The sequence below is a fragment of the Podarcis vaucheri genome, assembly GCF_965113315.1.
Source record: "Podarcis vaucheri genome assembly, chromosome: 18".
Classification (NCBI taxonomy): domain Eukaryota; kingdom Metazoa; phylum Chordata; class Lepidosauria; order Squamata; family Lacertidae; genus Podarcis; species Podarcis vaucheri.
Window position 1 is genome coordinate 2,891,900 of NC_138756.1, and position 22,020 is coordinate 2,913,919.

Sequence of the window (22,020 nt, forward strand, 5' to 3'; positions counted from 1 at the left end):
TAGGAGTATAGCATCTAGATCAAGGGAAGTAATAGTGCCACTGTATTCTGCTCTGGTCAGACCACACCTGGAGTACTGTGTCCAGTTCTGGGCACCACAGTTCAAGAAGGACACTGACAAACTGGAACGTGTCCAGAGGAGGGCAACCAAAATGGTCAAAGGCCTGGAAACGATGCCTTATGAGGAACGGCTAAGGGAGCTAGGCATGTTTAGCCTGGAGAAGAGGAGGTTAAGGGGTGATATGATAGCCATGTTCAAATATATAAAAGGATGTCACATAGAGGAGGGAGAAAGGTTGTTTTCTGCTGCTCCAGAGAAGCGGACACGGAGCAATGGATCCAAACTACAAGAAAGAAGATTCCACCTAAACATTAGGAAGAACTTCCTGACAGTAAGAGCTGTTCGACAGTGGAATTTGCTGCCAAGGAGTGTGGTGGAGTCTCCTACTTTGGAGGTCTTTAAGCAGAGGCTTGACAACCATATGTCAGGAGTGCTCTGATGGTGTTTCCTGCTTGGCAGGGGGTTGGACTCGATGGCCCTTGTGGTCTCTTCCAACTCTATGATTCTATGATTCTATGATTCTAAGACATCTGAAGGCAACCCTGTAGAAGGAAGATTTTTAATGTTTATGTATTATGTTTTAGAATATGTTGGAAGGCGCCCAGATTGACGACTTCCAGTGGTGTAGTGTGGGGGGTGCAGGGGGGGCCGGGGGCAACATCTGGGGGTTAGGGTGCGCAAATCCACGTGTTAGGGGGCGCAAATTACTTGCCTTGCCCCGGGTGCTGACAACCCACGCTACGCCACTGAAGACTACTTCTTCTTCTTCTTCTTCTTCTTCTTCTTCTTCTTCTTCTTCTTCTTGACATCCCAATTTTCATTGGAGAAATGTTGGAGGGCATGTCTTCCCCACCCACCAGGGCAAAGCCCCTTGCCTTTCGAAAAACGAAACTGCGGCAAAGTCCCCGTCATTGGCTGGAATTTTCCTGGGAAGGGAAGGACACCTGTCGCTGTATATTTCAGCTGTGCAGAGAGACACACACACACGCACACACAGAGGGCAGGATTGATCCAGGCGACAATCTGAAGGCCAGACGGCCGGATTTAAAGGACCTGGGTATGAACTGCATGCCGTCTGTCTGTCTGTCTGTCTGTCTGTCTGCGTCTTAGCACTCCCAGCTTCTGGTTTCTGAACCACGTCTGTCTGCTTTCAACATTCCCACGAACTTTCGTCCAGCCTGCCTGGATCTCCCAGAGATTCATTTTCCCCTTTCGCTGGCTTGCGATCAGCCTCTCCGGCTAGATTCCAGCTGGGCCGCCTTCCACGGGTCGCCCGGGATGGGGAAGGAAACTATTTTTGGGTGACGCTTTGATGTTGAGTCAGCAGCCGTCAACGCAAAAGCCCCACACCAGCTCCCTGGGAGCTGTGGCGAAGGCTGCTCCCCATCTGAGAAATCAATGCAGGCATGAAGCTGGCAAGGTATCTATAACTATAGATTGCACTCTATTATTATTATTTCCATTTTCTGAAGCAGACTAACCTCGACATGTTCCTGGCCCAGTAACCATCGACGTTGGGAAGATCCAGGCAAAGAGTGTATTAACTTCTGCCCGCTTCCAAACCAGTGGTTATTGATTACTGGGTCAATGAAATTAATAGATTAATCAACACCATCGCCTTTTACCTATGCCTTGAGGTGATTTGCAGCTGAGGAACATCTGGCAACTTCGTTATACAGCTTTTGGCAAACGTTGAGGAATGCTCACCTCTCCAACCTGCTTGAGCGGTGTATTTTTAGGGACCGACTTATTTCTGCAATGTTGAATTGTTTCCAATGGCTTTTAATGTTGTGTTCTGATATTTAAAGTTGCGTTGTAATTGCTGTAACGCTCCTGGGACCTTAGGATGAAGGGTGAATAATAATAATAATAATAATAATAATAATAATAATAATAATAATAATGGCCAGAACTCGCCCTTGTTCTCTTATAATGGTAATGGCACCCACCTGAGAGGTGCTGGGTTCAAGGTGAGGGAGTCAGGGTGTTTTACAACATTCAAAAGCTTGCTCCTAAAAAACCATGTAATAATATAAAAGAAGGATTTGGAGGGAGTTTTTAGCTTGCGCAGACACCAAGAACATTTAATGCACACATGTGTGCATACACACTCACACCCAGATCAAAGAATCTTGAGAACTCTGATTAGTTACCATATTTTTCTGTGTATAAGACGCCCCCTTAATTTGGGTACTCCAAATTAAGAAAACACCCCCTCAGCACTACCTGTGTATAAGATGAGCCTCAATTTTAAACAGATTTTTTTGGTAAAAAACCCCCTAGTCTTATACATGGGGGAAAACGGTAAGTTTGCTGGGAACCTAAGCACCTCTGTGAGGAGTAAGCTACAGTTAACAGGATTATTGGTGTGTGTGTGTAGAAATGTGCTTTACATATTCTAGCAAAAGTGTGTTGATGTGAACAGGACATTTCTCCTACAAAAATAGGATAAATTGCTTTATGCTAACCAATAATTAATTCTGATGCTCATATTTCAAATCCTGCTTGCGTTTTCATCTCCACATGGTACTGTAGTTCTTTAAATACTCAGTAACAGCTCTCCAGTCAAGGAATTTATCCTCATTTTGTTCTCTAATATTTGCTGTTAATCTTGCCAGCTCCGCAAACGCCATCATTTTCAAAAGCCAGTCTCCCTTTGTTGGAACTTCCTCTTCTTTCCATCTTTGGGCATACAGTATTCTTGCTGCTGTCGTTGTACACATAAATAAGGAAGTTTTTAATGTTTGCTGTCTTGTGGTGTTTTTATGTTTTGCTGGAAGCCACCCAGAGTGGCTGGGGCCACACAATCAGATGGGCAGATAACAACAACAATAGTAATAATAAAAAAATTCCTTCCAGTAGCACCTTAAAGACCAACTAAGTTAGTTCTTGGTATGAGCTTTCATGTGCATGCACACTTCTTCAGATACACTGAAACAGAAGTGTGCATGCACACGAAAGCTCATACCAAGAACTAACTTAGTTGGTCTTTAAGGTGCTACTGGAAGGAATTTTTTTATTTTGACTATGGCAGACCAACACGGCTACCTATCTGTAACTGGAATAGTAATAATAGTAATAATAATAATAATAATAGTAGTAATAATAATAATAATAATAAAAAAACAGAATGGGCTCCATGGCCCAGTCAGGAGCACAGTGAGATTCTCACTGTGGAATCACCTGCAGCTGAAAGTCTGCCAAAATCCAAGATTGAGCGTATACAGGGAACGTCTTCTGTTAAACGATCAAATGTGTTTTGTTCACATCTGGCACAGATCCAATTAAATGAATATTCAGTTTAAATAAGTAGCATAAGAATGTGGTTTGATTGAGGACTAGAGTCTTGCGCCGTTTTTTTGTTTTTTAAGAGGAAAGGCCATAACGCAGTTGTTGGACACCTGTTTGGCCTGCAGAAGGCGGCAGGTTCGGTCCCCGGCACCTCCCGGCAGAGCTGGGGACGGGTGCCCACCTTGACATCTCAGAGAGCCCCTGTAGGTGATGCTGAGCTAGACTGGAAGAGCGCGCTGACTTACAGAGTCATATAATCATAGAGTCGGGATCTCATTTCTTCTAGCCAAAGATTCGAGTCCCATCCTTCAGAACAGCAGAAAGCAAGTTTGCTCCCTGTTCCATGGGGCAGCCATGGGACTCAGCAGAAGGCAGCTCAGAAATTATGTCCGTCCCACAAGCTGAAAGCCTTCCCACCGCCGGTTTTCTTAATTTCTTTACAGTGGCACCTCAGGTTAAGTACTGTATTTTTTTGCTCTATAAGACTCCCTTTTTCCCTCCTAAAATGTAAGGGGGAATGTGTGTGCGTCTTACGGAGTGAATGCAGCCTGCGCAGCTATCTCAGAAGCCAGAACAGCAAGAGGGATTGCTGCTTTCACTGCACAACGATCCCTCTTGCTGTTCTGGCTTCTGGGATTCAGAATATTTTTTTTCTTGTTCTCCTCCTCCAAAAACTAGGTGCGTCTTGTGGTCTGGTGCGTCTTATAGAGCGAAAAATACGGTACTTAATTCGTTTCGGAGGTCTGTACTTAACCTGAAACTGTTCTTAACCTGAAGCACCACTTTAGCTAATGGGGCCTCCCACCACCGCCGCGCCGCCGGAGCACGATTTCTGTTCTCATCCTGAAGCAAAGTGCTTAACCTGAAGCACTATTTCTGGGTTAGCAGAGTCTGTAATCTGAAACGTATGTAACCCGAGGTACCACTGTATTGGCCTTTTGCCAGGCTGCTCAAAGCACTATGCAGAATCTTCACCCCTCCGTGTTTCAGTCTCACACAACCATCCTGTGGAGTAGGCTAAGTTGAGAGAGACAACAGACTAGGACATGGGAGGCCTGAGTTCGAATCCTTTGGGAGCCAGTCACTGCCTCCCAGACTAACCTGCCCCGTTGTGAAGGGAACAACCAGGAGCGCCACCTTGAAATTCTTGGAGAAATAGGTGGCATATAAATGCAATCAGTAATCATAATAATTGATAATCAATCATTTGGATTGTTGGAACAGGTTGCTGGATTGTTTGGGAATTGCCCTTCTCCAAAAAATATCTCGTAAACGCAAAGTATTTTTTTGTAATACAGTGGTACCTCGGATTACAGACGCTTCAGGTTACAGACTCCGCTAACCCAGAAATAGTGCTTCAGGTTAAGTACTTTGCTTCAGGATGAGAACAGAAATCGTGCTCTGGCAGCGCGGCGGCGGCAGGAGGCCCTATTAGCTAAAGTGGTACCTCAGGTTAAGAACAGTTTCAGGTTAAGAACGGACCTCCGGAATGAATTAAGTTTTTAACCCGAGGTACCACTGTATGTGCCACGATTTTATGCCACCAGTATATGCAAACATCTGGCTTACTTAAGATATTTATTAGAAGCTTTATTCTCAATAGTGATGAAGCCTGCAGCTGGAGATTGCTTTTATTTTTTAATGAATCTTTATTATCTGTAAGGACAGCTCAAAGGGCTAGAGCGTGGTGCTGAAAACACACCAAGGTTGCAAGTTCGATCCCCGTATGAGACAGCTGCATATTCCTGCATTTCATTGCATGGGGTTGGACTAAAGGATCCTTCCAGCCCTACAATTCTATAATTCTATATTTGTATGAGTTGACCCTTTATTCTCCCTTTGGAGCTGCGCTGTATGTTTGTACTTTTGTCTTTCTGGGCTGTGGCGCTTTAAGGTTTAAAATCTTTTGATTGCTTGTCTTTTTTTGCACGTTGTTGTTGTTGTTGTACTTTTGTCTTTCTGGGTGCTTTAAGGTTTAAAATCTTTTGATTGCTTGTCTTTTTTTTGCACGTTGTTGTTGTTGTTGTTAGTAAATCAGTTTATTAAAAAAGGAACAAGCAGGCGCACCCAGGGAGCTTGTGGCTGAGACTGGGTCAGAATTCAAACCCGGGTCTCCCAGGTGCCTAATCCGACACGCTCTTTCCCACTGCACCTAGGGAAGAGACTGGCGAGGCTCCTCTTGCGTCTCCAAACACCTGCTTGGGCTGTGAACGGGACGGGGAAATGGGGCTGCTCGTTTTGCAGGTTGGACGGGGTCCAACGTGCTGGGTTTCAGATCCCTATTCTTAGAAGGCTGCCATGGGGTTTTTGACGATGACTGCACAGCCAAGGCTCTGGTTTGACATATCCGAGTGTGAATGAAGGCTGTGGCATCTTCCAGGAGAGGTGGGGTGGAAACTGGACTGCCGTTTAAGGCCCTGGGATATTACTTACACCACCACCCCGCCCACCTTCAGCTGCCCCACACCTCCAACAGGACTCGGTATTTTAAAAAAGGGAATCTCCTAGACTGAGAACCAATTCTCCACTTTGGGGGCATTAATAATAATAATTTTATTATTTGCCCCAGCCACTCTGGGTGGCTTCCAGCATATACAAAAACATTATAACAAAACATTAAACATTTTTTTAAAAAAACCTTCCCTATCCAGGGCTGCCTTCAGACATCTCCTAAAGGTTGTACAGTTACTTATTTCCTTGGCTCGGGGGTCGCATAACCCCGTACCCTCCAACATTTCTCGGATGGAAATAGGGACCTTTAGGACCAGTGTTATATGATCTTGGTGGCCGCTCCCAGTCACCAGTCTGGCTGCCCCGTTCTGGATTAGTTGTAGTTTCCGAGTCACTTTCAAAGGTAGCCCCACGGAGAGCGCATGGCAGTAGTCCAAGCGGGAGATAACCAGAGCATGGACCACTCTGGTGAGACAGTCCGCGGGCAGGCAAGGAGGGTCTCAGATGGAGCTGGTAGACAGCCACCCTGGATGCAGAATTGACCTGCGCCTCCATGGACAACTGTGAGTCCAGAATGACTCCCAGGCTGCACACCTGGTCCTTCAGGGGCACAGTTACCACTCTCAGGACCAGGGAGCCCCCACACCTGCCTGCCCCCTGTCCCCCAAAAACAGTAACCTCAGTCCATTAGCCACCATCCATCCTCCAACTGCCTCCAGACACACACACAGTGACCCCCTCTGCTCAATGCATTGAAAACAGCCTTAGACCTGCCAAGAAAAGGGGGGGGGGGAATTATGTATGCTACAACAGCGGCAAGAGTCTTGTTAACACAAAAATGGAAGACCGAGGAAATTCCAACGAAAGAACAGTGGCAAGAAAGACTAATGAGCTATGCAGAACTGGCCAAGTTGACATATAAACTGACAAGGACAATCGTGACTTCAAGATTTTAATGTATTTTTAATCTTTGTTGGAAGCCGCCCAGAGTGGCAGGGGAGACCCAGCCAGATGGGTAGGCTTCAAAGAATAAATTATTATTGTTGTTGTTGTTGTTATTATTATTATTATTATTATTATTATTATTATTATTATTATTCAAGGAAGAATGGGAATTTTTCACAAATTATTTAAAAAGACAACAAAATGGTTTGGACTGCTTGGCAGGTTTCGAATAAACACCCGCCAATTTATTTGTTGAATATATGATAAATAAGGCAATGATATGTACAATTTTACAATATGCAGAGGATAATTTGTGCAAAGGAACCCAAGAGAGGAGCTGAGGGAAGTCCTGGGGGGGGGATAAAAGGGGGGGTGTAAATGGATATATTGATTGATAATTTGGTTGTTAAAAATTACACACACACACACACACACACACACACATATATAAGCCTTGGACCACTTTAAAAAGCCATGTTTCAGTGAATCCTGTAGTTTAAGGGTGCTGAGAGTTGTTCAGAGATAGCGCAAGCAAAAGTTGCAGTCCAACTGGGATTCGCACGGCTCCGGTCCCTTCTGCTTGTTTCGTGACATAACCTGGTCGGGATGCTGACGACAGATCTCTGCCTCGTTCCTCCTCCTGCGTTTAGCAAGGGTTCCTCAGCGACAACATGGCGACGGGTCCCTGCGAGATCCTGGAGCGGAGCGAGGAGTCTCCAGATTCTCTGAAAGAGTCTCCGGTCCAGAAGCCATTGAAGGAGGAGATAAAAGAAGGTATTTTAATGATAGAATTGTACAGTTGAAAGGAGCATGGCTTAGGGAACCTAAGCCACTTACGCCCTTTCAGAAGAACATGTGAAATATACTATGCACGCGTGGGTTCGAATCCCACCTTCGTTGCCAGTGAAATCTACTCGGAGTCAAGAGTGGATTTCATGCTCTTTATTCAGCTCATAGTGGTGAGGAGGAATGGAAGTTCCCCCAGAATGTCTGCTTTATATACATTATTTACATAATGGGCCCCACATGATTGGCTAATTACGGGATTCTCCTGTAGGCCAATCAGGTTGCGGATTCACTTCCACCTGGAGTTGGATTGGGTGGCTCCTGTGGACCAATCAGACTGCTGCGTTCTGGATCCTATTGTTCTAGGACCAATCAGACTGCTGTGTTCTGGATCCTAGGACCAATCAGACTGCTGCATTCTGGATCCTACTGTTCTAGGGCCAATCAGACTGCTGAATTCTGGATCCTATTGTTCTAGCACCAATCAGACTACTGCATTCTGGATCCTATTGTTCTAGGACCAATCAGACTGCTGCATTCTGGATCCTACTGTTCTAGGACCAATCAGACTGCTGCATTTTGAATCCTATTCAACTCAGTACATAACACCATGAGAACAGAAGACGAGGCTCATTTTGTCCACCATCCTGTTCTCTCAGGGGCCCATTATGGGAAACCCACAAGCAATATCTGGGCACGAGAACCTCTCCCCTCCTGCGATTTCCAGCACCTGGTGTTCAGGAGCTTTGTTGTATACAGGTATTAAAAGATAAGCCAGCCCCCAAGCTCTTAATCTCATGGACATGACACAAAAGGAAGGAGAGAGGAGGAGGGAAGAAGAAAGCCAATGTCAGGTCAGAGTCTCCTCACCTGGCCATGATCATCGTCTCCCCCATCATCTCAGCGCTGGTCCCACCATTAAGTAAAGGTAAAGGGACCCCTGACCATTAGGTCCAGTCGTGACCGACTCTGGGGTTGCAGTGCTCATCTCGCTTTACTGGCCGAGGGAGCCGGTGTACAGCTTCCGGGTCATGTGGCCAGCAGGACTAAACCGCTTCTGGCGAACCAGAGCAGCGCACGGAAACACCGTTTACCTTCCCGCCGGAGCGTTACCTATTTATCTACTTGCACTTTGACATGCTTTCAAACTGCTAGGTTGGCAGGAGCAAGGACTGAGCAACAGGAGCTCACCCCGTCACGGGGATTCGAACCGCCGACTTTCTGTCCTAGGCTCTGTGGTTTAACCCACAGCGCCACCCGCGTTCCACCATTAAAGTGATGCTAATTGGTGTGGGTTTCTTTAACAGATGCCGCAATACCAGTAAGTAAAGAAGAGATCAACAGCACCCCAAACGTAAGTATGACCGTGTGTGGCAATGCTTTAAGACCCTTGCGCCCCGAGCCCTCTCTCGGCCCACATCCCCACCTCACATTGAAAGCAGCATTTCTGCCTCTTTAACAGTTGCAACTTCCCCAAAAGGATCACGGGAACTGTAGTTTTTGTTTTTGTTTTTAATTTTTCTTTTTCATTCATGACATACATCTTAATGTTTACTGTATATTCCTCCCTCCCTCCCCTCCAAGACTTCCCCCATCTTCCGCTTCTGGTTTGTTTATCTTTGCTATCTCTCAACAGAAAAAGTTGTTAATAACATAGCATCAAACCTAAAAACATAAAAAATAAAATTAAACACACCATCCCATTTCACTATCTTCTAAGCATTTTCTGATGCAGATAATGTGGATGTTTATTTAAATCCTGCCATCAAGTCTATGGCCTTTCTTTGTTTCTGCCAATATAATAGGAAAAGTCTTTGTTGTCTTTTTCTCTTAGTCTGTCTGCCATTTTTTGCCAGTTCTGCATAGTTCATCAACTTCTCTTGCCACTGTTCTTTTAGTTGGTATTTCTCCAGTCTTCCAATTTTGTGCAATCAACATTCTTGCTGCTGTAGTGGCATACATAAATAAAGTCCTCATTTCTTTTGGTATATCTTGACTTAAAATACCTAATAAAAAGGCTTCTGGGTGTTTTTTTTTTACAAAAGTTAGGAACTATATTTTGTTAAGGGTGCTGAGGGTTGTTAGGTGAGCCCGCTATTCCCCTCAGAGAGCTACAATTCCCAGAGAGGTTTAACAATCAGTCCCTCTTCCCAGGGAATTCTGGAAATTGTAGCTGTTGTGGGGATATAGGAGTCTCCTAACAAATCTCAGAACCCTTTTCAAACTACAGTTCCCAGAATTCTTTGGGTGACATCACAACTGTTAAAAGCAGCAGAATAATGTCATGTGTGGCGCAGATATGTGCTTTGGTCTGGCTCTCCTGGGACAGAACTTAGTCCCAACTGAGTTCTACTCAGAGAAGACCAATTGAAATGAATTTTTTAAAACCTTCAGGGTTTTTTTAAAACGTAATTTGGAAATGTTTGTAATATTGAGCAGCAATAGTGAAACATCAGGCAGCGGGGCGGGAAGTCAACTTTTAAATTTGCATTAATTTGGTGTTAATTTGTTTATTTTTTAAAGCATGATCTCTCCTTGCGGGGGACGGAAGGGATTCTTTTTCTCGTTACCATCATCATTTCATTTATTAATTGCTTCCTACGAACCCCCTCAAAGAGATTCCCAGCACCAACTTCATAGGAAGCAATTAATAGATGGAATAATGATGATAATAATGAGAAAACAGGATCCCTCCTGTCCCTGGAGAGGAGAGACTGACGCTTGGCAGCCTGTCCCAACATCGTTCCTGCGTGAGCTCACCAGTCTCTGCCTAAGGACAAGCTGTCCTGCTGAACATCTCAGGCAGCCGGTCTGTGGCTGAGCTGATTTTTGAACCTTGTCCTCCCTCCTCCCTCCTTGCAGCTGTTCCTGGGATAGAGCAAGATTCTAGTCCTCAAGGAACTGGTTTTAAGTAGGAAACTGTAATAAATGAAAATCTGCCCTGATTCCCTTATGGGGGATACCAGAGCCCTTATAGAGTCCTTTGCAGGTTCTCCATCGGTCAGAGAAAATAACAGAGGCCAACCAGAGAATATTGAGAAGCAAAGCCTGATATTTATTGAACTGTTGCAAGAGAGTGCCCCCTTCACACGCAGGAAAGGAGGAGGACCCCGAACCAAGGTGTGCCCGCACTTATATAGACATTTTAAATTGCCCGTCCTGGAGTCCAAGACCACTCCTAGAAACATCATACCTACATCACAGAAAAGGCAGTCTACAACAGAAATCTAAGCGCGTTGTTTACCTCCTGTCTGGCAGGTTACCTGTTAATGCTCACTTAATTGGATACCCTGGGGAGCCTGGCCAGTCTTTTGTAATGACAAATACCTAGTTCCTGAGCCAGGTCATAGGCTCACACCCTATTCATACACAGACATACCCTTAAGACAGGATTTGTGAAGGAAATGACAATGGGGAGGCTTTTCCATTTTCCTTGACCTTGCAGAGAAATTGCTTTCAGGGCTGTTTTCCTGTGCTGCTTCAGATATGTGGTTTATATATTTATGTACATGTTTGCTTGGTACATTTATGAACATTTATGATATATATAAGACCTTAATTATTTTATTTCGAAACCAAGAATGCTGCCTTGTGCCAGCTCTGAATGCAAATGATGTGCATTCCCAATTAGCTACAGCCCTTTCCCCAAACTCTCGGTAGCTCAGCTGATAAGAGCATGAAACTCTTAATCTTAGGGTGGTGGGTTCAAGTCCCATATGAGGCAAAAGATTCCTGAATTGCAAAGGGTTGGGCTAGATGATTATCAGGGTCCCTTCCAACTCAATGAGTCTATGATGTCATTAGTCAACCCTGTATAACGCACACAGAAGCCTGGTGGATCAGGCCACTGCCCCTCTAGTCTAGCATCCTGGAAAGCCCAAAAGCAAGAATCAAGAGTATGCAGAAATAGCAAGGCTAACTGCAAGAATCCGACAGCAGGATGATGGAGAAATTCCAGAAAGAATGGTCCTAATTTATGGTATACTTAGAGAAAACTGTGAGGGACGTGGGTGGCGCTGTGGGTTAAACCACAGAGCCTAGGGCTTGCCAATCAGAAGGTTGGCAGTTCGAATCCCTGCGACGGGGTGAGCTCCCGTTGCTCAGTCCCTGCTCCTGCCAACCTAGCAGTTCGAAAGCACATCAAAGTGCAAGTAGATAAATAGGTACCACTCTGGCGGGAAGGTAAACGGCGTTTCCGTGCGCTGCTCTGGTTCGCCAGAAGCGGCTTAGTCCTGCTGGCCACATGACCCGGAAGCTGTCTGCGGACAAACGCTGGCTCCCTTGGCCAGTAAAGCAAGATGAGCGCCGCAACCCCAGAGACAGCCATGACTGGACCTAATGGTCAGGGGTCCCTTTACCCTTTACCTAACTGCAAGAATCCGATAGCAGGATGATGGAGAGATTCCAAAAAGAATGGTCCAAATTTATGGTTTGCTTAGAGAAAACCGTACATAAATAAAGACACTCACAGGACTGAAATAAAACTCATAGCGTTTATTGTAAACATTTGGTTAGACCAGAAGATGTAATGCTGTAATATAATAAGGAATGTATGTCTAAAGTATGATACAAAAATTTATTAAGGAATTAGAGACATTTATAGAATGTATATATAGTAATCACGGTTAAGAAAGAGCAATGTAGAGAAGCCAGAAGATGGGTGGAGGGAAGTTAATTCAGATAAGATATAGGTTGAAAGGAGAATAATATTGTTAAGCTGTATTGTGCTTAAGATATTTGGAAAAAATTAATATTATTGGGGGGGGGCAAAAGCAAGAATCAAACAGAAGAGCATTCTCGTGTGTGTGTGTGTGTGTGTGTGTGTGTGTGTGTGTGTGTGTGTGTTAAGACAACCAAATTCCCGCTCCCCAAGTTGCACAACCCACAGTGCAGATCATCTTATCTGAGGCAGGCTGAAAACAGCAGCCAAGGACCCTGAAATTCCAATCAAATGGACACACGCACACAAAGGCTGCTATTGTGTAATTTGTTCTACAGAGCCGTGAACCTTCACAACAGCATCCTTGAAATTGAAAGGAGCTCTTTCTTGATCTTCTCCCCAAGTCCCGCCTGGAAATCTCTCTCTACCTTTTAGCAGCACGAGGCATCGACAAACACTTCCAAGCGCCAGAAATTGTTATCCCTGTGTTGAGATGCAGTGGTTGGTTTAGAGATGGGGAGAGCAGAATTCGAATCCCACCACCCCCATGCTCATCCATTTGCTTGTGGGCCTTGGGCCACTCACCTTAACCAACCTTGCAGGGGGCGTTGTGAGGATAAAATGGGGGAGAGAGAGAGAACCATGTGGGAGTCAGAAGACAGCAACACCTGGAGGGAGACAGGTTTCCCCATCCCTGATGGAAGAAGAAGAAGCATTCCCCTCTCTGGAGAGAAGGCCTCTTTGGAATAGAGGCATTGTTCCATTTCCTCCATGCAGCAGAGAAATGCTACTTCCTAGATCAGGAATGGATGGGACGCGGGTGGTGCTGTGGGTTAAACCACGGAGCCTAGGGCTTGCTGATCAGAAGGTCGGTGGTTCGAATCCCCGCGACGGGGTGAGCTCCCGTTCCTCGGTCCCTGCTCCTGCCAACCTAGCAGTTCGAAAGCACGTCAAAGTGCAAGTAGATAAATAGGTACCGCTCTGGCGGGAAGGTAAACGGCGTTTCTGTGCGCTGCTCTGGTTCGCCAGAAGCGGCTTAGTCCTGCTGGCTACATGACCCGGAAGCTGTATGCAGGCTCCTTCGGCCAATAAAGCAAGATGAACGACACAATCCCAGAGTCGTCCGCGACTGGGCCTAGTGGCCCTTTACCTTTACCTAGATCAGGAATGGGGGGCTCCTGTGTCCCCCCCCAGTTGTCTAACATGGGATGCAACTATTGAAAATAATGAAGAGTCATTCACATGGATTTCTGGGGAAGAAATCAGCTTACTAGTGTGTCCAGTTCTGGGCACCACAATTTTAAAAAGATGTTGGCAAAGCTGAAAGGCGTGCCGAGGAGGGAGACCAAGATGATTAAGGAAACCAAGCCTTGTGAGGAACGGTTGAAGGAGCTGGGTGTGTTTAGCATGAAAAAGAGGAGACAGAGAGGAGATAGGATAGCCATCTTCCAATAGCTCAAGGGCTGTTCACATGGAGGATGGAGCAAGCTTGTTTTCTCCTGCTCCGGAGGGTAGGACTCGAACCCATGGCTTCAAGTTGCAAGAAAGGAGATTCCGACTAAACAAAAATTTCTGATGGTAAGAGCTGTTTGGCAGTGAAAAGGAGGTGCCGGACTATCTTTCCTTGGAGGTTTTCAAGCAGAAGCTGGATGAGGAGGTTTAGCTGTGATTCCTGCATTGCAGGGGGTTGGGCTGGATTACCCCTGGAGGTCCCTTCCAACTCTATGATTCTATGAGCCCGTAGTATGTATTATTTTAGAAAAGTGCTTAGAGGATGTCTTCAGTGTTCGGATGAAATAAACCACTGGAATTCCTCCCACCTCAGGGTATAGAGAGGAAGGATGTAGACAGGCTTCACGTGGTCGAGCAAGACCTCGATGAGTTCGTGGACAGCATCGGAGAAGCAGCTTCCTCCACGCTTCCCGAGCCGTCGCTGGAAGCGGAGGAGCCCCCGGCTCCCGAAAAGGTCCCCGCAAAACAGCCCCGAGCCGAGCAAGTGGCGGAAAAAGTCCTGCGGGCTGAAAGGGTGGTGGAGAGAGCACCCCGAGCAGAAAAAACCTCCGGGATGGACAAGGTGGCTGAGAAGGTTCCCCGAGTGGAAAAGGCACCCCGAGTTGAGAAGGCGGCGCGGGCAGAGAAGCCGGCAGAGAAAGTGCGGCCTGCAGCTCCAGCAGGTATGCGGTTTCCTTGGGGCCGGATGCACGCGTGACAACAGCATTGCTTCCTACTTGTAAAGGCAGAAATTGCAGGGACTTAGGGGCTGGATTTGGATCAAGGCCAGGGGGCAGGAGGGTGGGTTTCCAACCTTCACTTTAGCAGCTTCCTTAGACCGAGTCGGACCATTATTCCATGTAGCTCAGGGCTGCCTACACGGACTGGCAGCAGCTGTCCCGGGTTTCAGACAATGGAATCTTTCTGAGCCCAACCTGGAGATTTTGGGACTTTCTGCATGGCTTTATGGTCCTTTCCTTCATGGTCCTGAGCCGATTTAAACTCGGAAGCCTCTCTCCAGGATATCGGACAGGGGGCATTCCCAGCCTTACTGGGAGACACTGAGGATTGAACCCAGGACACTCTGCATTCAGAGCAGCTGTTCTACTCCTGCGTTGTGGCCTTTTCCTTAAAACTACAGTAAGAGGCTAGTCCTCAAGGTCCTTTCCTCCTTGGAGCATGTGTGTGTGCCTGTCCAGACAGCTTTCTTGGTTTGGAGGGCGGGGAACAACTAAGAGGGATGGGGAAAAAGGGAGATGAGCAACAGAGAACACAAACAAGACAGCACTTGTGCTCATTAGGCTGGGTAAAATATCAATATAAGGGACACGGGTGGCGCTGTGGGTTAAACCACAGAGCCTAGGGCTTGCCGATCAGAAGGTTGGCAGTTCGAATCCCCACGACGGGGTGAGCTCCTGTTGCTCGGTCCCTGCTCCTGCCAACCTAGCAGTTTGAAAGCACGTCAAAGTGCAAGTAGATAAATAGGTACCACTCCAGCGGGAAGGTAAACGGCGTTTCCGTGTGCTGCTCTGGTTCGACAGAAGCGGCTTAGTGCTGCTGGCCACATGACCCGGAAGTTGTACGCCAGCTGCCATGGCCAGTAAAGCGAGATGAGCGTCGCAACCCCAGAGTCGGCCACGACTGGACCTAACGGTCAGGGGTCCCTTTACCTTTATTATATCAATATATCATCCAAAACTGGTTCAAAGTCCATAGTGTGATATCGGTTTCATAATTTTTTGGCCTGGCAAAATATCGCAAATCATGATGTGTGTCTTAATACTGAATGTCCCCCATGATGGACGCACCAAAAACAGCCTTTGGGTCACAGCAGGCTGGTCAAGTGTGCCCAACTCTCTCCCTCTCTCTGTTGTCTCCTGGAAGCCACAAAGACCGTCCCGGCTAAGAGGAAAGCAGAGGCCCGCACTGCAGGGCCAACAAAGGACACGCTCCCTTGGGAGGGCCTGACCCTGAACAAATGCCTCGTCGTCGCCTCCTGCCTCGCCCTCCTCAGTGTCAGCTGCCAGGTGGTTCAAGGTAAGGGAGAAGAGTGTTTCAGGATGTGACCAGCTGCTTACTGGAACAGAGAATCATGGAATTGTAGAGTTGGAAGGCACTGTGAGGATCATCTAGTCCAGCGGTTCTCAACCTTGGGTCCCCAGATGTTGTTGGACTACAACTCCCATCATCCCTGAGCTCTGGCCTTGCTAGCTAGGGGTGATGGGAGTTGTAGTTCAACAACATATGGGGACCCGCAGGTTGAGAAAGCCTGATCTAGCCCATGGGTAGGCAAACTAAGGCCCAGGGGCTGGATCCGGCCCAATTGCCTTCTCAATCCGGCCCGTGGATGGTCTGGGAATCAGTGTGTTTTTACATGAGTAGAATGTGTGCTTTTATTCAAAATGCACCTCTGGGTTATTTGTGGGGCATAGGAATTTGTTCCTTCTTTTCCCCTTCAAAATATAGTCCGGCCCCCCACAAGGTCTGAGGGATGGTGGACTGGCCCCCTGCTGAAAAAGTTTGCTGACCCCTGAATTCTAGTCCAACCCCCTGCAAGGCAGGAATAGGCAGCTGTCCCAGGCAGGGATCGAACCTGCAGCCTTGGCGTTATCAGCGCCACGCTCCAACCAGCTGAGCTATCCACTTGGGTAGTGGGGTCCTTCTGTTCAGGGACCCCCCTTTTGCAATTAGGAAAACCCCACATTTATTGAGTGGGACGCAGGAGTAAAAGGGCTCGGCGTCCTATCCAAGTTGCAGCCAAACCACAAGTTTCTAGTCCTCGTGGTTCAAAAATTAAAAAAAAAAGCGCTGCACATATTCTGCCTTGCACCTGATGTTAGTCACATTCAGAGTGTGATTAGAGTGTGGTACTGGTAATGCCAAGGTTGCAGGTTCGATCCCTGCAAGGGACAGCTGCATATTCCTGCACTGCAGGGGGTTGGACTGGATGACCCTCAGGGGTCCCTTCCAACTCTATGATTCTATTATTCTATTCTGCCTCAGATCAGTGGTTCACAGAGTACGTGGTACTGTCCCCTGGGGGGGGGGATGTTGAGATTACCTATGGGGGAGCTAAGAAGCGAAAGCACATCAAGGGGGCACTGGAAAGCGTTGCCATATTTCAGAAAGTGAAAATCTGGACACAAATCCATTCTGAATAACACTTTTACAGTCATACCTCGGGTTACAGCTGCTTCAGGTTGCGTTTTTTCGGGTTACGGACCGCTGAAACATAGAAGTACTGGAACGGGTTACTTCCGGGTTTCGGCGGTCGCGCATGCACAGAAGTGCTAAATAGCGCAGGTTGCGAACGCTGCGGGTTGTGAACATGCATCCCGCACGGATCACGTTCGCAACCCAAATGTCCACTGTCTAAGGTAGCAGGCTCTGGGGATAAATTTTTTTCGAGGCAAAGAAGTGGTTTGGGAACCACTGTCTCAGAGCTATTAATTTCGGGGGGGGAGGGGGTGCTACTCTGAGTAGAACTTGTTCCAAGTGTCTGCCTTGCTTGGCCAGTCAAGAACCGAAGGCTCTTCTTCTCCAGAGGATTCCCTCCAGGCAGTGTTCGAAATTAGCCAGGCGCCAGGCGCGTTTTGCACCTGGATATCAACTACTTGCGACCAAGTGAAGATTCCTGGGTGCCAGGATGGTGCCTGACGTCTCCACCATCCGGGGATCCTTGGATCTGGTCTGTTTTCACACACTAAGGTCCCATCCTGTAGAATTCAATCCATTATATTTTATCCGCACAATCAGAACGAATTTCTGGAACCAAAATGCTTTTTCAGTGCAGCCTGAACAGGAGCAGTGAACAACATCATAGTGAATTGTTGTCACTTGTCTTGGCTTCCCCCACTGCCCTGCTCAGAGTTGGGAAGAATATTCCTGCGTTATGAATGGTCTGTGTCACCATTAAGAAAAAGAGGTTGGAATAGGCCAGTATACTGTATTTTTCGCTCTATAGGACGCACTTTTCCCCCTCCAAAAATGAAGGGGAAATGTGTGTGCGTCCTATGGAGCGAATGCAGGCTCCTTGGCTTCAGCGATAGCAACGCGAAGCCTCCGAAGCGCAGAGGGAGCGCTCCCTCCGTGCTCCGGAGGCTTCGTGTCGCTTTTGCCGAAGCCTGGAGAGCGAGAGCCGTCAGTGCGCACCGACCCCTCTCGCTCTGCAGGCTTCAGGGAGAGCCCCCAGAAGCCTTCCAAGCGCAGTGCGAGTTCCCGCTGTGTTCTGGAGGCTTCAGGTTCCTTTCGCTGAAGCAGGAGAGTCTTGCTCTCCCGGCTTCAGCAAAAGGAACCCGAAGCCTGAGGAGCGCAGCGGGAATTTGTGCTGTGCTCGGAAGGCTTCAGGGATAGCCGCGCAGCCCCTCCAGCAGGGAGAGGCTGCACACAGCTATGGCTTCTTTAGCCCCGCGCAGCCTTTCCCAGCTGGAAGGGTTGCACAGCTAAAGAGGAAGCCAAAACAGCGAGTTGGATCCATCCCGCTCGCTGTCTTGGCTTGTGCCATAGCCCTGCACAACCCCTCCGGCAGGGAGAGGTTGCGCGCAGCCTGTATGCTGCTCTTTGGGGCTGGGGGGGGGGAATAAGATTTTTTCCTTGATTTCCCCCTCTAAAAACTAGGTGCGCCCTATAGTCCGGTGTGCCCTATGGAGCGAAAAATACGGTATATGGGAGCTGGATAAAGTGACTTTTCTTCTTTTAAGTTCTCAGAGCTCTTAACTGAGCTCAAGGTTGTCGTCTGAACTGAGAACCAATCACAGTCAGTCCATCATTTGAAAAATAAGACTTTGCCCCTAAAGGGCAAGTAGACATTCTGTTTTGGCGACTGTAACCCTGGTTCAAGGAGCCATTTGGCACCTAGGTTATATCTGTGTTTCTGGCTCTGGGTCCAGGAAGGCTGGAGCATGGAGCTCGGTGGGAGACGTTGCTTCAGCAAGGAAGCAACTCAGAGTAGGATCTGCAAGCTCCACTCCTTCCTGGCTCTCAGCCTGGCCCTGATCCAAGCAGGCCTGGTCTACACCCTTCTCTGAGTAGCTTCCCACAGGCACATGGGTGGCAGCTCTCAAACTCTCACCCAGCTCCACCTGCCAGTCAAAATCAGAGGGTTCTTCCTGCGGTTGTCTCTGGCGCCACCTGCTGTCAGGCTCCCTGCCTTCCCTCCAACCAGTCCCAAAGTGCACCAGCCGCCACTGGCTAGGATCAGTCCCCATTTCCCCCTAATTCAGGAAGGCTGGTGCCTGGGGCTAAAAGGGAGATGTTGCTTCAGCTGTGAAGCAGCTCGGACTAGGATCTCAGAGATGGAGGATGCGGGTGATTCCCAGATTTGCAACATCCGCAAAAAAAGTGCACCTGCTTTTGGGTATTGGAGCACATCGAAGGTCGCCTCTCCTTTCCCACAGACATTGTCGACTACGGTGGGGAAATCCTCGAGGCCGAGCTGAGCGCTTGGACATCTCAAGACGGCAGCGTTGGGGAAGCGGTGAGTCGAAATGACGAATGGGTGGGTGGAAAGCAGGAAAATATGCCCAATTCCAGCAAAGCAGGTTGTGTCCATCCATGGCAGAGGATGCTGAATTGGGGCCCCACCCACTGCAAACTGCCCTTCTACTATTGCTACTTCTAAGGAGAATGCTTCATCCTGGAGCGGGGGGTGGGAAAAGCTGGTGCCCTCCAGATTAAAGTTGTTGCTGCTGATGTTGTTTCGATGTTTTATTGTGTTTTTAACTCTGTTGGGAGCCTCCCAGAGTAACTGGGGAAACCCAGGCAGATGAGTGGGGTAATATTATTATTGTTGTTGTTGTTGTTGTTGTTGTTGTTGTTGTTGTTGGCATCCAGGGGTGGTCAAACTGCTGTGTGAGCAGAACTGCAATGCCCTCCCTGGAGCGCAATCCTGGGCCGTGGGTCTGGGGGTCCTGGGCTGCCCAGACAAGACCCCCCCCTCTCAGCCTCACTGACGGGGTCCAAAGGAGAGCAGTGGAAGACCTTTGGCACAGCTTGGCTGAAGGAGTTGCCGGAAGGAGACACACAAGCCTTAGGGACCCCGCTGCAGATTTGTGGAGGTTTCCCTCCTGCGCCGTTTATTCTCCCAGAGATGTCCCGCAAGGCGCTTATGCATTTCTTTATTTAACAAATGCATTTCTTTATCAAATGTATAGAATACTTTGTGGCCTCAAGCCGTTAAAGCAGTATTTGAGGCAGAATAATAGCTTTTTCGTGGCGCTGTGGGTTAAACTACTGAGCCTAGGGCTTGCTGATCAGAAGGTCAGCGGTTCGAATCCCTGCGACGGGGTGAGCTCCCGTTGCTCAGTCCCTGCTCCTGCCAACCTAGCAGTTCGAAAGCACGTTAAAGTACAAGTAGATAAATAGGTACCACTCCGGCCAATAGAGCGAGATGAGCGCCACAACCCCAGAGTCGGCCCCGACTGGACCTAATGGTCAGGGGTCCCTTTACCTTTACCTAATAGCTTTTTCTTAGACTTGTCTCTGTCCAAATGTAGCTGGACACCCACCAGTGACGGGAGTTGTGGGCACACAACGTCCGGAGGCTGTTTTTGGTGACACCCATTGTTGTGTGTGTTTTCTTCCCATTCCAGGAAGAACTCTGGTTTTACGAGAGGTGGCTGAACTGGTCGGACATGGACGAACCACCTGACATCGAGGAGGAGGAGGAGGAGGAAGAGGAAGAGGAAAGCCTCGAAGTCGAAGAGGAGGAGCCAGAGGAAGAGGAGGAGGAGCCAGAGGAAGAGGAGGAGGAGCCAGAAGAAGAGGAGGAGGAGCCAGAAGAGGGAGGGGGAGGAGCTAAAGTCAAGCAGAAGAAAAGAGCAGAGAAAGCAACCCGGAGAGAGAGGGTCTCCAAGGAGAAGTCCCAGAAAGGTCTCAAGGACCTAGAGGAAGAGGAGGAAGAGGAAGAGGAGGAAGAGGAGGAGGAGCCTGTTCGCAGCAAGCGGCCTCTGCGGGAGGGGAAGCGGAAAGAGCAGCGCGAGGAGAGGAGGAGCCGACAGCCCAAACCCGAAGCCAAGGCCCACAAGCAGGAGGAAGGGAAGGGGCGCCCCAAGGACGGGCGCGACCGCGGGAAAGAGCGGGACCACAAGGCCCACCCCCACGAGCAGAGAGGCCGGAAGCCCTTGCGGGTGCAGCGCCCGCTCTTCCCCCTGCAGAAGCCTGCCAGGCGGCACGACTGAGACCCCTCCGCCGTGGGAAGCAGCGCTCCAAAATGCCCCCTGCCCCCTCGAACAGGCGGGCACAGGGGCCCAGGCGACTCCAGAGCAGTGCGAGACCCGCTTGCTTCCGTCTCACAAACTTCCCCTTGGCCCCACTTCCCAGACACGTAATACCGAGGCCCTGCCACCTGCAGAGGGATCTTGGGCCACGGCCAAGGACTTGTCTGCCCAGCCCAGGAGATCCCTCTGACCTCAAGAAAGCCTCTCCCACCCCCCATTTTCTTCTCTCTTTTTTTGGGTGTTCACGCCTCCCCCGCCCCAAATAATGGGGCTGGGGGAGGCGCCCCGCAACGGCAAGGAGAAGTTGCAGTGTTTGCTAAACCGGCTTGTGACGGACGGTGAGACCTTTGTGCTTGACTCTGCTGCTTTGGTAGATGGAAGACCCCCCCCCCCAAACCTTGAGCTCTCACCCCATAAGCAGTGGGGTTGGCTCACACATCCACACCCCATACACCAGTGCCTGGAAAAAAAGACAGATTGAACCATCCATTCCTCCTTTGTCACAAAGCAGTTTTCAGAGGTGGTGTGAATCCTGATTCCTCTCCATCGTGTTTGCAGTCTTAAATTCAGCTCCCCACCTTTTATTCTCCAGCCAATTTTCTCGATTTTTCCCCTTAAAAGAACTCTTCTCTCTTCTCCCCACCCCCCCACCCTTTTGGCTTAAATCCGTTTATAATACATCTGTTAAATAAAAGTTTCAGACATGTAGGATAGACTCTTCTTTTTCTTCCACGCAGTGACGATCCCCTGAGGATCTCTGGCCACAGGGCAGTTCTGCCTTCTGGGGCTGCTGGGAGGTGGAACTTAAGGGCACCTGAAGGGGCACAGATTTCCCAAACGCTGCTCTGTCCGGAAGAGGCATGTTCTGCTACCAGGACTCTTCCAAATAGAGCAAACTTTTTTCAAAGAGGGCCAGATTTGGTGATGTGAACATGCATGAGGGCCGGCCAAAGTTGTTGGCCTTTTTTTAGGGTTGAAGTATTGAAGTTGTTGACTTTGGACATGCCTGAAACAGAGGAATCCAGCATCTGGAGGGATACAGGTTTCCCCCCATCCCTGATTTGAGAAGAGGGGTTCCCCACTCTCAGAGTGGAATGCCTCTTAAAAACAGCGGCATCG

General features: G+C 48.4%; 1 protein-coding gene across 2 annotated transcripts; it reads left to right on the forward strand.

Annotated features, from left to right (window-relative positions):
* The first annotated feature begins 904 nt into the window (after positions 1-904).
* Positions 905-21,609, forward strand: JSRP1 (junctional sarcoplasmic reticulum protein 1). 2 transcript variants are annotated; one of them, XM_082206493.1, is made up of 7 exons: positions 905-1,117; positions 7,398-7,521; positions 8,841-8,887; positions 14,019-14,367; positions 15,569-15,721; positions 19,081-19,160; positions 20,275-21,609. In XM_082206493.1, exons 2-7 carry the CDS (start codon positions 7,419-7,421, stop codon positions 20,860-20,862), a joined length of 1,320 nt encoding a protein of 439 aa, XP_082062619.1. In that variant the 5' UTR covers positions 905-1,117; positions 7,398-7,418; the 3' UTR covers positions 20,863-21,609. The 2 variants fall into 2 exon arrangements, with proteins under 2 accessions (XP_082062619.1, XP_082062618.1); XM_082206492.1 differs by lacking the exon at positions 905-1,117 and adding an exon at positions 1,198-1,480.
* Positions 21,610-22,020: the final 411 nt, after the last annotated feature.

Bases quoted from the DNA above. Each gene is read 5' to 3' on its own strand.
- JSRP1 (XM_082206492.1), top strand. From the start codon at position 1,373: ATGTTGAGTCAGCAGCCGTCAACGCAAAAGCCCCACACCAGCTCCCTG. The intron at 7,522-8,840 runs GTATTTTAATGA...TTTCTTTAACAG, and splicing joins GAAGGAGGAGATAAAAGAAG to ATGCCGCAATACCAGTAAGT. The intron at 19,161-20,274 runs GTGAGTCGAAAT...TTCCCATTCCAG, and splicing joins ACGGCAGCGTTGGGGAAGCG to GAAGAACTCTGGTTTTACGA.